Consider the following 18510-nt stretch of genomic DNA (forward strand, 5'->3'; position numbering starts at 1 on the left):
CCCAGGAAAACACACAGAAACAGTCTGTTTATCTTCATTTCTCTTTGGGACAGACTCTGGAACAACATCACAGCTGATCTATTATAATCAAACATCCTCCACCCAGAATACTTGATTCAGAGTTAGCAGTCTGTGTTGGTACACGGTCACGAATGACCCTGTTTAGTTTCAACTTTGAGAAAAGCTTTGTCTTTTTGACTTCTGATGCCTGTTCTGCCCTCATACCTAACCTATACTGGCTGGTTTTATGGCTCATTTGTCTGAGCCCAACAGAAGGAAAATGCCATGATGACTATGCTGATCAACGCTTTCATCTTGTACCAAAGTGTTCCTGAACCGTGTTCACCTCATGCAGGTTATTGAAAGGCTGCGAGGACAATTCAGAGGCCTTGGAAGAGGAAAAAAAAAACACAAAAGCATTTTTCAGTCCTTGACAGTAATTAGTTTGACTTTTTAATAAAACTCATCTATTTAAACTGTTATACATCTTAGACCTAACTGTTGCTAGGGTTCGTTTGTCAGTTATTGACGTGGACCTTTTCATTGTATTTTTGTCTTGTGAAGCATTTAAAAGTCTCTTATCTCACATATAATGTTTGACGGTGTCAATTCTGCAGCATGTTAAAGTGTTTTTACAGGTTGCTATATTAGTGGAGTGATCTCAGATGCATCTATACAATTTATATCCACATACTAACCAGACTAACAAGAAATAGTTGAAAATTTTTACTTTCTTGTCTAAATATGGTCAATTGTGGCTCAGGAAAAACACAACAAAACAAACAAACAAAAAAACATAGACAGTATAAAAGATGAACATAGCTGCCATGACCTTACCCAATATTCTTGGACTCTATTCCCAAGCATGACAGAAGTTATACTGGACTTTTGAGAGGCTAGTACTTGCTATCTTAGTTAGCATGCTACATTCTTAAACAAAACGGTTCCAATACAAATACACATACATTATCTACTTTGTAGGAGACTAGTAAAATACTAGAATGTCTAAGGAGTTTGGAAAGAAGGCAACTGGACTTCTTTTAGTTTCTTGGAGATGTTTTACTCTCGTTCGAGAAGTAAAACCAAATGGTGGAGAGTCCCAGGTGTTTAAACCCTAGTCTGGATTATCCCTTAACGGAGATTTAATTATCTGATTCTTAGACTATCATGATCTGGATGACTAAATACTAGAATATCATTGAATAAAATTGAAGCACAAACGTCTTGGATGGCCTTTACCAGACAACAAACTATATTGTTAGTAAGATAATCCAATAAAAATGCTCTAAAAGGCTCCAAGAGCACTCACAGTAACTTGAAGTTCAGTTTAATGATTCAGGGTAGTGGAAGTAAGGCCTGATCGGCCTCACTATATCTGGTCTCCTGCCAGTCAGAGCTGGCACGCCCTAACTGAGATGAGTTATTAGAATGTGAAACTCACTCTAAAGTTAAGTACTTCAATGCAGGAGTCTGTTGGGATTGACTCAAGCGGCACCTAGAGGAACTGCAACTTCTGTCACTTCTATAATGTCTTTTTTTTTTTTTTCAGCTCTCGAATTTTGGGGGGAAAAAAGATGATAACAGCCATAATGCTTTCTAATATGGTTCTGATTGCTCCTCTACCACTGCTGTGATACTCTCTGGAAGTCTGTGGTTTTGAAATGCTTCATAAGCAGCTGCTCAATAGAAATGCATTATTGATTCCTCTATCATCTGCATTTGTCCTGAATCAAAATTTGTATAGCCTTTGCTGTGCTTTCTATTTCGTACTGTATAAAAAAATTATAGCGCTCACTTAACTGAGGTCTTGACCAGTATTATTATTTTCTCTTGGACACACTTGTTTTTTTATTTTTATTTTCAAAGGACAGCATGTGAAATTGATCCAACCTTTCCCTGTACCTTTAAATTACATTTAACAGTATATCACCAACTAAATTAGAACCTTGGGATGCTCCCAGCCTCGATCAATCTGACTCAAAGGGCCCGGAATATCCAATTAAGGCTGACAGCTTGTTGCCATAGCTACAATCGAATTGATTAACCCATCATATCTGCCAGGCATTTTGTTTTTCTTACATCTTCATAATTGTCAAGGGATTAGGGAGTGTTGCTTCACACCTGGGGAGACTAAATATGACTTCTCTGTGAGTTGATGACAGTGGAATATAGATGTTACACTACAGACTGTGTTCTAACATTTTATCAGCACCATCTGCTGTGTGTTTCACCTGTGGAAGTTAGTGCCAGTTGTTTAGTCTTTGCTGGAAGCAAAAAATGAAACAGAGATGATATAAGTGTAAAAAAAAAAACCCACCATATGCTCCTGTTTTAATGTCAGTGCATTAGCATTGAAGAGTATAGGTTGTGGTGGTGATGTGTTTTGTGTAATGAAGTTGAACTGAGTCAACTTTATGGCAGTCAATTTATCTAAGGGACCATAAATTGTTACAGGGACTACTTAGCTAAATAATGAATGGAAATGGAGTCAAGCATCTGTAATGCTTTGACCTGGCCTACGCTAATATAATAGCTCTCTATGAGGTAAAAAGCACTCCTCTCTGACTTTACACTCCTTTACTATCCGCTGTCATTTTTCCCATATCATCATCCCTCATATCTTTTTGTTTTTATCTTTAAGTCCTCACTTTTTCTCTGTCTTTGTTCTGTTGAAAGGCTGATTACGCACATCATAACTGAACATGTGAAGGAGCACAGCTTTTTTTGTCTGGGAGAAAGGAAAGAACCTAATTGTCTGATCTTTGAGAAACACAGATGATAAGGAAGTGGTAGGAAGTCCATGAGTGCTCTATATGCTACACTTCCTTTGAGGCCCTAAACAAGAGACTAGAAGCCTAATGGATCTTGGCATCTCAGCAACAGGCAGCACTCTTTCTTTGTTCACACAGCACCGTTTGAACCTTCAAGGCTATTAAACTGACACACAGCCCTGCTATGAACAACCACACACATGCAGGGGTAAACGAGGAAACCCACACAGATGTGTAAAAGTAGGGTTTCAACTCCACGTGAGTTATTTTGATTTAATTTCAGGTATTTTGTGATCAGATTCAGGTATTCAGACCCTTTAAGATCAAAACGGTGCAGTAAGAATATTTCCACTTCTTAGAGTAATTCACATGATTTTTAAATTTTAAGCTAAGACAGTATTAAACTGTAAATTTTTAAAACCAACCAAAATCTTGTATATTGTAAAGTTTAGGCAATGCTGCGCCTGAAATTAGCAGTGACATTTCTCTTTACACTGACCAAACTGCTCTCCTGGGCTGTGCTTTGCAAATGTCCAATTACTTTTGTATACGTGTCCCTCAGTTTATATGTGACTGATATCATGTGTCAGTGAACACAGTCAATCTTGCTCCAATCTTTTTCTTTTATTGTATAGACAATATAAATTTGCCTTTTTAAAACATCACTTTTTGCTCATCTGTTTCAACCGTTCCAAGTTAATGTTTCCAAAGTGCTGATGATCTGACTGGGGATATGATTTTGTCTCTTTACAGCTCGTGGGTGATCAAAGAATTTGCCTCTTTTATGTCATGCCACAGTATTTTGTATTCAGTATGTGTCGTTCTTAAAAGGATGTAAAGTGAAACTGAAATTCCCAGCAGGAAAGAAACCACCACGGTACTGACAGAGAAATCCTGAAAAGTTGTCATCGACAGCAACTGTACGGTAGCTAGGTTTTTTTTTTTTTTGTTATTTTTGTTCGTACTTTTCTCCACTGTGATCACACATTTTATCTTTCTTCCGCCTCAAACCCTGCTAAATTCTTTTGCCATCACTTCATCCTGATTCTGTGTCACTTTTCATTCCCAGTTTCCCATTTTAGCATTGCCCTCTGCTCCTCTGTTAGCCCTATCTGTCCTTTTATATGTCTTCTTGTTGGATATAGACGTATTTGGTATCCTTCCTCATTACAATGTGTTAAAAAGAACTAGCAAAAATAGTTTCCCTGTTGAATTTATGTTAAATTACAAAAATATAACTGCCTAAAACTAAATATTTTTCTAGTTGAGTAACATTATTTGATTTGGTAATCCACATTTGCCATTTGTCTTCTGATTAACTGGCATAGAAGTAGAAGGTATCCAATCATCTGGTTGTGTCAGTCATGTGAGCCAGTGTTTTAGCAGAAGTTGAGGTTTTACATTGTGGATATTCACATTAATTTCTTCCAGGGTGATGCTGCAAGTGTCCATCAGCTGCTAAAATAATTACCTGCATATAGAGCTCATCCATGTTAAGAAGGTCTGTTAAGGAAGAAAGTGGCAGAGCCTCACCAATATAGGATTTTTAACTTATTCATTTTTTCCCCCTTAATGCACAAAACGTGTTATCTGTGCTTATTTATGTTATCCTTCTTTGATTATATGATGCATTTTAAAATGAGTCTAGTTTTATTTCAAAACAATTTATTCATTTACGCTTTGCCAGACTCTGATCACGCCAGCTGGTTTTTAGTGTTTTTAGTGTTTTTCTCTTATTCTTATTAGTCTCTTGTTTACATTTGAACTTTTCATATGTTGGCTGTTTAAAAATGCAGATATTGGCAGATAGATCTGCCTGCTGATGACGTATCGGGTGAGCTCTGGATAGTGAAGTGGTCTCAAACCACAATGGCCAGGTTTTATTTCAGCTAAAGATGTTGCTCCAAGGGAAATTAATAAGCTTGATGTTGGTTAGGTGGTCAATATCAACTTGCTTCAATGAGATAAAGTCAATACATTTTTCTCCGTAGGCAAGGTTATAACTCACAGGTGGACAACTGATCTTTCTAAGGAGCCACATGAGAAACTGAGACTGTTGTAATAATCTGCTCAATATTAATTTAGTCTCTTTATAAGCTTATTGGTCTGACCCTCCACAACAATCCCAGTTACTCATGTGGCCCCTTGGAAAAATTAGTTGCCCACTGCTGCGGTAAGATAGCAGCCTACTTTTTAATAGCACAAGTCTTTACTGTAGCATCTATTAACCAACACTGTAACAGTCTGTAATCATCTTCATGAGTAGCTTTACATCTTTATGTTTGAACAAGAAGTGTTTTGAAATGCGACATTTGCCCTATGTTAAATAAGACGGCGTATTTTCACCTTTTCTGAGAAGAAGAGCATCATTGCAGTCATAGACTGTATCTAAAAAATGGATGTAGCCACTGAGACATCACATTTTGGATGTGAAGCATTTGCCATCTTTTTTTATTTTTTTAAATTGACCGTGACGAACAAGGGGTGGACCTGACGTTACACACCATCTTAGACACAGTGATGAATAGTCTGTCACAAAGCTTACTTTATAAATCATAAATCATACATGCGTTTATGTCTGTTTTACTCCCAATAGGACCGTAATGATAAAATAAACATCATGCTACATTAAGTAAGTTGTTAAGTGAGACTATGATCTCATCAAGTGTAAAAGTTTCAAACTCTTCTCCATAGGATTTACTTTTCATGTTTTATAAGAAGTCTATAGTTGAAACATGAATGTGGAGAATTGAAATGGTTGGGTGGGTGTAAAGCAAACTAAGACCCGAGACTAAGGTAATTTCCCTATTGAACATCTATCATGCACATGGTTTATTATGAATTTATCTACACATCACACACTTTATGTGCATGCACACCTTTGTTCATTACTTCTTTTTTTTACCTACCTTGACAGCAGATAGCCTCCCTCTGATATTCAGGTCACCCATGACTCCGTTATTGAAGCTTTCCTCTTAACCAGTACTCTTTGATGGAGCCAGTGGTTAACTTCTCCCAGTGGAATAGATCATTTCACTCCCCACAGTGACACCAGCAGAATTTTCTCGATATGTTCATTTCTCATTAAAAGAAGAAATTTTACAAGTGGCTGCAAACCTAGAATGGCAGAGTTACTGAAGCTGAACTGTTAGCAATTAGCGAAATATGCTGAAAAGCCATTTTTAAAGCTTATCCTAATGAGAAAAAAGCTCAGATGATAGCTTTTGCTATTTTCACTGTTTTTCCATTAAAATGTGTTCAGGAAGCAGGTGTTAGTATCAGAATATTTATTTATCTATTTTGTTTGAAACTTTGAGGAATGCCGAAAACATAGTTGAAACTTGCCATCTAAACACAATATTAAGACTAAATGCTTAATACATTGTTTTATTTGAATATTTTTCATACTGTGTGCAATGTGACATCTGGACATGCAGATGTTTTTGTGATCGTGAATAACTAACTGATGTATTCTGTTTTATTACACAGTAGAAACCATGGATAAATATTTTTTCCTATATGAATTCAAAAAAAAAATCCCTTGGTCGAAGATGACCCATGACCCATCACTGATGATAACCACGGACAAATTAATTAATTTTACATTTAAAAACTTTAGCTGCACTTAAGGTTACACAACTTCAAAAGCAGAGATAAAAAGCAAGAAGTATTAGAGTAGCTGCCATTATTAGTTTTAACTGATGGATGGTCTCAAGATGACCTAAGACTTAACAGGGATGACTGACTTGTTGGGATCTGTGAGTGCCCTCGAGGAACTCCTCTTGTTGCTTTGTGCCCACCTTGAGAGATGCTTGTTGACAAAAACACCTGCTTATGGTGATATGGCAGCCTGCCATCTCCCACAGACAGACTGCTGAGAGAGAGCAAACTGGCTTGCAGAGAAGTTGTTGTGAAGGAATAAGAGAATGAAAAAAAGATTGAGGAACATTGCGCAGGGATGGTCTTTGTTGGTCTGCAAATATTTCTCAAGGAAAGTAAAGGAAAAAGACAAAAAAACACATTTCACCATCCAAAAGAGAAAGTAAGACTATGAGGAGAAAAGGCTGTGCAAAAGTACAGCGCAGACAGGCCTGGGCTATTTGAATATTGATTGGTGAGGGTTATTTCAGGCCTGGGATTGCATTAGCTCTTTGGCAGCAGATTCATAAGGCGTTGGCTTCCCACCAAAGTCTGAGCCACAATTGGTGGCCATTTTGAAAACAAAAACAACAGTTGTTCTCCAACCCTGGGGACTTGCGTTGGTTTAAATCACTCTCAGAGTGGTTTTCCATCGATAAGAAACTCCATTTCCTTAATTGTGAGTGGGCTGTTGGCATTACCTTCAGTCAGGCAGGTTTGAGTTGACTTTTAATTGTAGAGGAGAAAGACGGCTCACGCTTTAGTGGGGAGATAATGAACAAAATGTTTCTAGTCTCTCGTGTTGCCCTCGCATGGGAGCTTTTGCTCTCCACTGTGCCTGGACCATAGATGCGGCAGGTAACCATGACACCCTGGTTGCTAAGCAACATGGGCATCATAAACAGATTCCTCACTCCCTAAGTGAATCACTTCTCTCTTGCTTTCTTTCTGTTACCCCGGTTAACATTCCACACTGGTCCAACAAAATGAGAAAACTGCCATTCAAGTACCCTCATCTCTCCTAATCTGCCACATGCATGCATTAAACACAAAATTGGCTGTCTAGGAGCATTCATTTTCATTAAATTGTCCAAGAAGGATGAGCGCATGAGTGCGAGCACTTAAACAGAGCTCTTTTAAGTGTTGCGTTATGTAGCGGTGCGTAATTACAGAGGAGTCACTGATCTCTAGTGTCTGCAAGTGCATTATTAAACCTCCACTGGATGACATGCTGTGAGTCATTAAACTCTGCTGTTAGAGTCCTAATCATAGGGTAGGCACACGCACACGACACTCATTGCACTCCTCATTCACACGTTTCTTTTTAAATGATGTTGTCCAATAAAATAAGAACAGTTTTGCTTGTACAGTTTCACATGAGTGTTTATCCATTTGTGCTCAAGTATTGAGTTACATTGATTTCTGAGAAGAAAGGATACATCGCATAATGACTGATTTTCTAACAGTTGTCTTTCACTTGAGTGCTGGAGAAAGCCCAAAATTGCTGAATAAACACAATGTTGCATGCTGTTGATATATTATTGGCGGGTTAATTATGCTAATTTAATCTTACACAAGAGTGGGCCTTTTTGAGTAATAAGCTTATTGCAGTAGGATCTTAAAGGTTTTGATTCATATAGTGAATGGGTTGGGGAACCCCAGGCCTCGAGAGCCGGTTTCCTGCAGGTTTTAGATGTGTCCTTGATCCAACACAGCTTATTCAAATGGCTGAATTACCTCCTCCACATGTCTTGAATTTCTAAGGAGGTCTGGTTAGGAACTAATCATTCAATTAAGGTGTGTTGACCCAGGGTGTTATCTAAAATCGGCAGGACACCGGCCCTCGAGGCCTGGAGTTTGACACCCCTGTGTTAGAATATTGCCTCTTGTGAGAAGCAAGGCAAGAAAGGCAAAAATAAACAATCAAACATGGCATTGGACAGTACTCAGAGAACACACCTGAAAATAAAGTTATAGGAAATCTCAGATTTTTTCAAATCTTATGCTAATAGATGTAGAGACCGAGAACCTCAAGAATCCCCACTACTGTCATGGGGACCTATGTAGATTTATTTGAATGTTTTTGGTGTTTTGAATGTAACAGTTTTGCATATTTTTGAACCATATTTATACAAGCAAACACTTTATATACATAAAACGTAACCTACATAAACAAAACTTAAAAATAATATTTAATTGGCATTTTCAGAATGTCTCCTCAGCCTCCCCGGGAAAGTCTATGCCAGGGTGCTGGAAAGGAGAGTTCGTCCGCTAGTCGAACCTCGGATGCAGGAGGAACAATGCGGTTTTCGTCCTGGTCGCGGAACACTGGACCAGCTCTTCATCCTCTCGAGGATACTTGAGGGTGCATGGGAGTTTGCCCAACCAGTCTACATGTGTTTTGTGGACTTGGAGAAGGCATTCGACCGTGTCCCTCGGGGTGTCCTGTGGGAGGTGTTGCGGGAGTATGGGGTGTCTGGCCCATTGCTACGGGCCATTCGATCCCTATACAACCGTTGCAAGAGCTTGGTTCGCACTGCCGGCAATAAGTCAGACTCGTTCCCGGTGGGTGATGGGCTCCGCCAGGGCTGCCCTTTGTCACCGGTTCTGTTCATAATTTTTATGGACAGGATTTCTAGGCGCAGCCAAGTGGAGGAGGGCTTTCGCTTTGGTGGCCTCAGAATTTCATCTCTGATCTTTGCGGATGATGTGGTTCTGTTGGCTTCATCGGGTGAGGGCCTCCAGCTCGCACTGGAGCGGTTCGCAGCCGAGTGTGAAGCAGCGGGAATGAGGATCAGCACCTCCAAATCTGAGGCCATGGTTCTCAGCCGGAAAAGGGTGGAGTGCCCACTCCAGGTCGGGGATGAGTTCCTGCCCCAAGTGGAGGAGTTCAAGTATCTCGGGGTCTTGTTCGCGAGTGATGGGAGAAGGGAGCCGGAGATCGACAGACGGATTGGGGCTGCAGCTGCAGTAATGCAGACGCTGCACCGGTCCGTCGTGGTGAAGAGGGAGCTGAGTGTAAAAGCGAAGCTCTCAATTTACCGGTCGATCTACGTCCCTACCCTCACCTATGGCCACGAGCTGTGGGTAGTGACCGAAAGGACGAGATCGCGGATACAAGCGGCGGAAATGAGCTTCCTCCGAAGGGTGGCTGGCCTCTCCCTTAGAGATAGGGTGAGAAGTTCGGCCATCCGGGAGGGGCTCAGAGTAGAGCCGCTGCTGCTCCACATCGAAAGGAGCCAGTTGAGGTGGTTTGGGCATCTGACAAGGATGCCCCCTGGGCGCCTCCTGGGTGAGGTGTTCCAGGCATGTCCCACCGGGAGGAGGCCCCGGGGCAGACCCAGGACACGCTGGAGAGATTATATCTCTCGGCTGGCCTGGGAACGCCTTGGTGTTCCCCCGGACGAGCTGGAGGAGGTGGCTGGGGAGAGGGAGGTCTGGGCCTCTCTGCTTAGGTTGCTGCCCCCGCGACCCGGCCCCGGATAAAGCGGATAAAGATGGATGGATGGATGGATGGCATTTTCAGAAATAAAATAAAAATAGATTGACTAACTTGAATAATTTTTGAGTGTGTTTTTCTCACCTTAGGTTCACTAAAACTGAGATGTGGATTCAGAATCTCTTCTGAATATGAAAATGTATATCGTCATCATGCTATGATATAAAAAACTCTTTGTAAGCCCTTTTTAAACTGTGAATTTGTGTGAACTGGGAAAATATTTAAAATCAAATTATTTAAAAAATTATCACACTTCAAAACAGTCTTCTAGAAATTGTACAATTGAAACGAGCAAAGTGGCGTGATATTTGGCTGATATTGTACAGGCGATAACTGCAAATATTGGTGTCAAATTACAGCATTTCGCAAAGGCATTAGACCACCTGTCAGGAAAAACCAGAAAATATTTTAGAAAGGAACTTTTAAATTAAACACTACTGAATCCACTGACTTTAATTTGTGTTTTTATAGCCGCTTCACTGCCTCAGGGGTCAGGCAGCTCACAGTTGATATGAATTCAGAAACCATATAAAACATACCTGAAGAAAATGTAAAGATCTTGTAAACTATGTTGAGCAAATCATTCAAAAGGATAATAATTCAATGCAATTTTCATGTGTTTTCACTGTCAATTTAATGACTCTATAAAATGGGTTTCTTGCCCAAATACTTAACAAATCCAATAATGGGATGCACTTCATCACATCATAGGTGTATTGTCTTCAGTTTGTCTGCTAATTCTGTTCTGGATCATAAGTTGCTTGTTTGGTTGCAACAAAGTAATCCTCCAAAAAATCATCACATGTCAATTAGCTTCTAGAAATATATGATTAATTATCTGCAGTCATTACAGCATTTCATTTAATCACTGAATGATTATGAATGGAAAATGCCAGACAATTCCCAACTGTAGTTCCTATACTTGCTGTAAATCTCAGGACACTGTGCCCTTAGTCACTGAGTAATGCTATGTATGCCCAAGGACTCTAAAACATATAAAGTGAACAACAACATGCACATACACACCTATGCAAAGAGTATCCAAAACAGATAGTTTGGCTCCAGAACTTTTGCAACACATATTGCAGTTTAATAGATTTCATTTGATGTTACAGTTTCAGTATGGATTTCACACAGTAGGGATTTTAAGAGGCTTTAAATGACATGATGCAATATTGTGCAAACGTAATCCTGTCTTTCTTAACGAGCATTAATATTTGAAATATTGACTCAATGAGATAAAGAGTGCACGTGTGTGTGTGTGTGAGAGAGAGAGAGAGAGAGAGATTTTGGCCACTAGTGACTCATTATTCACCACTTCCTGGACTGTGTGTGCTTGTGTGTGTATTTGTGTGTCTAGCTGCTTTTGTCAGCCCAGCTGTCGCAGTGCTCCGGCTTTGTGTTTGTCATCTCTGTTTTCCTACATGAAACTTATCAGATATACAGTATATGTATACAGATTTCTTGCTCATTATAACTCTATCTCCCTCTGTCTGTCACATTTAGTCCCATTCAGATATAGACAACAACAGCAGTGCCTCAGAAAAAGACAGTTTTCATTGTTTTTGTTGTTGTTTTTGTTTTTTTAATTGCTTTACATTGGTCAAATTCTGCTTTTTAATTGAATCAGCAACAGTAGCTATCACAGTGTGTGAGTGTTTCGGTCAAAAACACTGCCTCTGCTCCGTCACGCTTCACGAAAGAGCTAAAGTAAGCACCATTCAACTAGTTATTGTTGTGATCTGTAAATAGTTATATGTAAAGCCAAATCGCTGACGATCAAAATGGTAACCTTTCTTTTGAAACATACAGCAAATCAGTGAGTGGCTGTAGGTGTGTCCATGTGCAGAACCGTCACATCAACTTTCCAGCTGGGTACAGCTGTAATTGGGAGTTGTTTGCAGCCAGCTGGCACACAGATAGCATGGTCGGCTGGAAGAGTTTGCTGCAGGAGAGATGAGCTGTCAAACCAGAGCACAGCAGTGGATCAGCACCAGTCTCTAACAAGTCACTTCATGCTAAGTTAGTATGTTGGTGAGAGTGATGTCTTCTCTAAAAGACCAGAGTTGTGTAGATAGGGTTAATTTGTCAACTTGCTTGCGCTCACTGTACAGTTGTTTTCCTTCTGGTGCCAGTGTAAGTGTGTGTGTGTGTGTGTTTGTGTGTGTATCTGTGCAATGTGTGCAAATGTATGTCCTCTCTCACCACTTTTTTCTCACCACTCTCCTCCTGGCTCCCTACAGGCTGAGCAGGATAGATCTGACTAAAGTGCTGCCAGTCACAACAGCAGATGCTCATGTTTCCTCTGCTCTCCCGTGCCTCCCTACACATCAGTGAGATGGCAGGTGTGTGTGTGTGTTTGTGTGTGCTGTCCTGGCAGTACTAGATGCTCTAATCAGGCTGCCAGGAGCGTGTGTCAGTAAAGCAAGCATGTTTACACAGTACATCTCTGTGTGGTGCTTACAAAATCACAGGAGTTTCAGAGCACAATATGTAATCCAGTGTTCTTAGATCACAGACAAAGGATAAAAAAGAGAGAGCATGTGTGAGTGACTCAGTGATTATAAGAGTTTACATACATTAACTGTAATTGTATCAATTTTCTTCTGCTTTAAACTCTTTCCATTGCTTTCCATACCCCACCCTTACTACGACATATAAAGACTCATCTCCATCAGGCAAATCAGCCTTGCATTAAAACATAATGTGAGGTGTTATTGATCAGTAGAGAGCTTCTTCCACATTTATCCTCCAACAAATAGAAAATATAAGCTATAAATCCACAGAGTTCTTGTTTGGAGTTAGTTGTTGTTGTTTTTGGGCAAAGTTACACACTATTTGTCATTCTTTTGAGGCCAGCTCAGTTTGTACATGCCGTAATGTTTATAGCTCACATAGTTCATGGGTGTTTATTGCTCTGGGTCCTCAGAAATGACATTTTTGTAGCATAACACATTCAGTTTGCCTCATCGTCGAGTGACATCAGAAGGAGATTAAAGGAATTACAGAAGACATGACTCATTTTCTCCGAGCAGAAGAAAAACACGTGCAAGCGCACACAGGCTGTGTCCAAGTATTCAGTGGATTTATGAAAGATCTGTTCTGAAGTGATCACTTGAAGCTTGTTAAACATGTTTTTCTTTCTTATTTGCTAAATGTCAGCAATGTAGCACCAATTTGAATTGAGCATTTTGGCACATATATCAGTAAAACTCATATTCAGTAGCATGTCTGTCCTAATGAATTTGAATGTCCCACAAAAGTGGATGGTACCTAACTTGAAGTAACTTGGTTCTAAGGCATGAAGCTACATTTTCATTATCTTCTCACTAACGCAACAATGTTCTCATTAGTCTTGCTAAAAGAAATTTGATCATATTGTATATTTCTATGCCAGCTTGTTAGCAAATCCTTATTTCAACATCTTCTCATTATGTATTGTAAGATAACTGGTGTTGCATGTTTCTTTTATGTACTGTTTGACATGTGTTTATGTTGCACTTTGAGCAGTAAATTCTAAAAAACCTTTAACTGCTTAAAGGCGTAGAAAGGCACTGCGAGGCTGTGGATTCAACATAAAAGAGAAGCTACAAGGTGGAAGAAACAGCTGGGCACTTTTGACCCCTTCACCTCTTGATCTGCTGCTGAGATCCTTATAAATGCCTCTTCCTGTGCCCATGTGTTTGTGTGTGTGTACAGCTGCTTGAAATTCAACCTGGCACCTTTAACTACTGGGTGAAAGGAGTCAAATGTAGGTCAGCAGGCCTCACCTGCAGGGAAATACCAAGTAAAACGATAGTAAATACAAATGCATGTGAGCAGGTATCTCTCTGTAATCCATAGCTTTTAATTAAAAAACAAAGGAATATTTCAGTGGAAGGAATAAGATCAGTATGCATACCCTTTTTATTTTGTTGGAGCATCTTTTGATTGTGATATAGCAGTCAGTCTTTTTGGGTAGGAATTAGCATGCCGCATCTTAACTTGGCAAAAATTTGGCCACTCTTCTTTGCAGTATTGCTCCAAATCTGTCAGAGTGTGAGGGCTTCTCCTGTGCACAGCCCTATCCAGCTCATTTCACAGATTTTCAGTGGGATTCAGGTCTGGGCTCTGGCTGGGCCATTCCAAAACTTTAATCTTCTTCTGGTGAGGCCAGATTTGGATGTTGATTCAGATATATGCTGTGTGTCATTGTTCTACTGAAAGATAAAATTCATCTTACTGTATGCAACCACCTTATTGTTGTGTTGTTACGTGAACATCTGTGTATGGTTAAGTTGAGCAGCTGCATGCTGTATGTGTTTAAGTACTGAACACTATGTTTTCTTAGTAACGTGTGAGCAGGTATGCTGGAATGAGTTTCATTCACCTGCTGCAACTGATATCCAGACTTACATGATGTGAATGTGATGAAAATGCTTTGCAAATTGCTTTTGTGCGGACAACAGAAATGCACACGAAGCCCTTGTCTTCTTATCATGTTGCATTCTTTCAATAATGCTTGGAGCTGAAATGGGAGTGCTTCCACAGTAAACGGCCATCTGTGGGTTTGTGACCACAGAAACGACACACAAACTGATTTGTCTTTGCACCATTAGTGACCTGACTGGAAACTGACAGGATATTCCCATTAAGTCCATGAAGCCTGGTTGCCACTGGCAACTAGAAACAAAATCTACAAAGGCACTGTGTGTTTGTGCATGTGCAAATAAAAAGACCAGAATGACCCCACTGCCAAGACTCATATACCTCAAAAAAAGGGGGGGTTGTGTGCATGTGGATACATGGAGAGTCATAAACATAAACTTGTCTAACAGAGCAATGACAGAGCAGGTGGCTACCAGGAACGTTGTATACATATTTTCCCTATAAGTAGCCCACATGTCGTGTATTGAAGCTATACCGAAGCCTTTTTTCCCCCCTACCATAACTGCACAGACATAGCGGTAGCGCGTTTTCACCTTTGCTCCCGCCATCTCTTAAAGCTCCTGCTAAATTTCCCCCTAATGAGACACAACCAGAGTGTGGTTTGCGTTCAGCCTCCAGATAACATAATGGGGTACGGAGCACAAGCATAACTAGTAATGTGAAGTCAGATCTGTGAGCGGCTGCTACTCTTTCTGCTTGTTTTATCTAATTTCTTTCTTTCTTTCTTTTTATGGACATTGATATTTTAAATCAGCAGAGGCTTTTTTTTCTAGCTTTCCAGTAACATCCAATATTTGGTGCATGTTCATGCTTCTTACTTGTGTTTTGATATGAAGTTCTGTCTACCACCAGGAAAATGTGGGGCCAACGATAACAGAACAAGTGCTTTTGTTGTACTTGGTGACTAATGGCAACTCTCCCAAATAGCTAAAATGATGTGTTGCAAGTTTGTCTCATTATCTGTGATTTCCGTTAGACTTCTGTCCCTTGCATAAAAAGATCAGCTCTGTGTAATATATCTTATTGTATGGCTACAAGGATATTAGCTATCTGGTGTTATATTCAGTAATTTTGTTTAAGTGATTCCAAAATTGTTCCTCTTACTGCCTAAATCGTGTTTGAAGCTTGATTTTGCATCACAAACACTGTGACTAATATCCCATCCTGGGATTCACAGTCAGACTTTGTGCTGCCTCGTTGATTCTTGCGACTGTCGTGTTTAATCTTACTGCAAAATTATATTATGGAATTAGAAGAGGAGTGGGTTGATACAGTGAATTAATTGACTCCTTTGCCCGCATCAGATTACTTGCCTATTTTTTTTGTGTGTGTGTGTGTGACTTGAAACTCATAGTGACATACACAAAAGCAGAAAGAGCTGGATTTCATATTTCCCAAGGGCAGTTAATAATACAGTGAATTTCTGGACCATGTACAGATTAAAAACTGGGACCATTATAAACCCATTAACCCAGTCATTATGATCAGATCTCGGGAGAAGATGGAAGGTGGGTGTCTAATTTTAGCACAACTCGGTGTCAATGGTTCTAATTCATACCTGAAGGTATTCGAGGGAAATGTGGTATTTTCCCTTGAATACACTCTGGCTAAGAATCATATGAAATCTGCTGCATTTAATTTTTATGATCACCATTTCTCTAGCTGACTTACTTGTAGTTTTTTGTTGCCGCCTTAGAGTCAAAAGAATTCAGAGGTTTTTATAATATTAAAATGGTCTTACATAATGTGTTTTTCTCCTCTACTCTCCTTCTGTCTGTCTTCTTTTAGAGGCTGGCAACAGAAGCAGAAAAGCTTCAGATGCAACACGTGTGGCAGGACGACAGCGACGTGAGTGAGCAACCAGGGCATGATCTATCTAATATGTTCATTAACAAGGCTGTCTACATACAGATCAAGTGGTTCAATGAGCTCCATATGTAGGGGAGGTGCAGGGACATGTGATTCATAATCCTTATCATAATAATTGGAAGGAAAATCTAATTACAATCACAATAGGGCTATAATGACTATATTGATTGAATTTTATCATTTTACATAACAGGCGGAAACTACCAAGGTAGTTATGATGAATAGGTGCACACTCACACGCACACAGCAATTGCTCTCCAGTAATCTTAGTATTACTTACAGCATATAATAAGAAGACAGTGTTTACTCATTAAATTGCTTTGCCTGAAAGCAAGCCCAGTGTTTTAGATCTAACTTTTTCATAATAAATGGAAATGATAAATTTTATCTCCTCCAGCCGATTTACACATAAAAAATGAGGTTCTTTGTACGTTTTATAGCGGGGAGATTTGGGGGAAAAATCAGCTTAAACATTATTCAACATTATATTTAAAGATTATTCAATGCCGTGCATACTTTCTTGTGCTTTGAAAATAGACAGCGAGATATGGATCTCTGGGTTTTGATTTATTTATTATATTACTCACTAAGTTTGATATCCTTTTGGCCCTTTATGTTTGGCTAGCAAATGTAATTATTCTGGAGATAATGTGACAGGAATTCTTGAACAAATTAACCAAAGCAATATAAAATATTATTAAGCTAAGAGTCATGCAGAGTTTATTGCATCTAAATGTATTCACTGTACAAACATCATGCATTGCAATTGTTATGCGGTAAACAAAAGGTGATAGCTTCATACACCTCAGCCCAATTCAAGTGAAACAGCCTCAGGATATCCTTTCACAATGTGCTTATCCCTATGTGAACCTGTGGCTCTTTAGTGTACTTGTCTGTGTTTAGCATTCTTTAGCATTAACAAGAGGTTAATATAATACTCTGTCCAGATTCTGTGTAGATCATTCATGTCTTCCCTTTGGACTCAGTAAGACTTGTCTATTATTTGTAATATTACTATAAAGTATAACTTAAGATGTGTGTTTTCATATTGTATAATCAGTCAGTTGTCTGTCAATTCTATGATTTGTGCCTTTCAGGACATAATAAAAATTATCTTGTCTACACCAAGTCCAGAAACATAACAAGATCACATAATACACCATACTGTTATCTATTTAACAAAAACAAAGCCAAAATGCAGAAGAAGCGTGTGGAAACACCAAATACACAAGAGATGCTAAAAGCTACTTTAGCAGTTTTAGCTTTAGCAGCTAAAGTTGCTAAAGCTATAAATGAATCGTTTTTTGTATGACTTTGTGTGGAGGAGTTTTGGTCTACTCTTCATCACAAGTTTGCTTCAGTTCATTGAGGTTTGTGGGCATAGATGCATTCACAACTCTGTTAAGGTCCCAACATTTTAAAATGAGATGAGGTCTGTGCTTTGACTGGGCTATTGCAACACCTTTTGTTTTTCAGCCATTCTTTTGCTTGGATTCATTGTCCTGCCGAGCTTTAAGCCACTGGACAGATTGCCATTTGAAATAGTTTGGTATGCTGAGGAGTTCATGGTTGACTTAGTGACTGCCCAAATTATCACCCGTGCTTGGCAGTCGGTATGAGCTGTTTGTGCTGATGAGCTTTGGTTCTCACCAAACAAGGTGCTGTGTATTATAAGCAAATGTCTTCATGGCTTCTTCTTGGCATTTTGTTACAGTAACACACCGAAATGTTCCAGACCAGGTGTATTCTTTTTACACACTGCTTCTGCATTTCGTCTTTTTTACTTAATTTTTGTTAAATAAATGATGACATGGTGCGATATGTCCTGATGCGCAAAGAATTGACAGAGAGTGTACTTTTACCATGACTGTTGCCACCATACTAAGACATGAAAAATATCATCTTAATGTGATAATAGTAAATTTATTGAAATAGCAAGTGGAGCATTGTGTGTGTTTGTGTGTGTATGTGCCTGTGTCTTCTCTGTCTGTCACCTTTGATAACTGGGTCAGTAATGCTGGACACTTCTTCCTGCTGTCACTTGAAAGCCAGTGCCAGCTGCAGTAAGAACAGCACATTTGCATGTGTCAGTGCATCATAATCATTTTAATCCTTTTGCTGTTGTTTGTGTTTGCATTTGGTATTCACTTATCGCATTGATATACTTCATGTAAGAGTAGGATTAAAGTCCCAAATTTTATGCTGCTTAAAATGTAAATATAATGCTTTACGACCTACCTGAGAAAACAAAGGTCGCCTTTTATGACTGTTGACAGAAAGTAGTGATGGAAAGCACCATAACTG

The 18510-nt window shown here is 39.4% G+C and overlaps 1 protein-coding gene across 1 annotated transcript in view; it reads left to right on the forward strand.

The window, feature by feature from the left end:
- Window positions 1–18510, forward strand: part of cacna2d1a (calcium voltage-gated channel auxiliary subunit alpha2delta 1a) — a 107220-nt gene that overhangs the window by 26286 nt on the left and 62424 nt on the right. Inside the window, exon 4 of the mRNA XM_087830444.1 lies at window positions 16126–16185. Within this exon, the coding sequence (XP_087686570.1) occupies window positions 16126–16185 (60 nt within the window). The remainder of the gene's footprint in view (window positions 1–16125; window positions 16186–18510) is intronic.

Source organism: Neolamprologus brichardi, chromosome 17, assembly GCF_056152115.1.
Source record: "Neolamprologus brichardi isolate AB-2024 chromosome 17, ASM5615211v1, whole genome shotgun sequence".
Classification (NCBI taxonomy): domain Eukaryota; kingdom Metazoa; phylum Chordata; class Actinopteri; order Cichliformes; family Cichlidae; genus Neolamprologus; species Neolamprologus brichardi.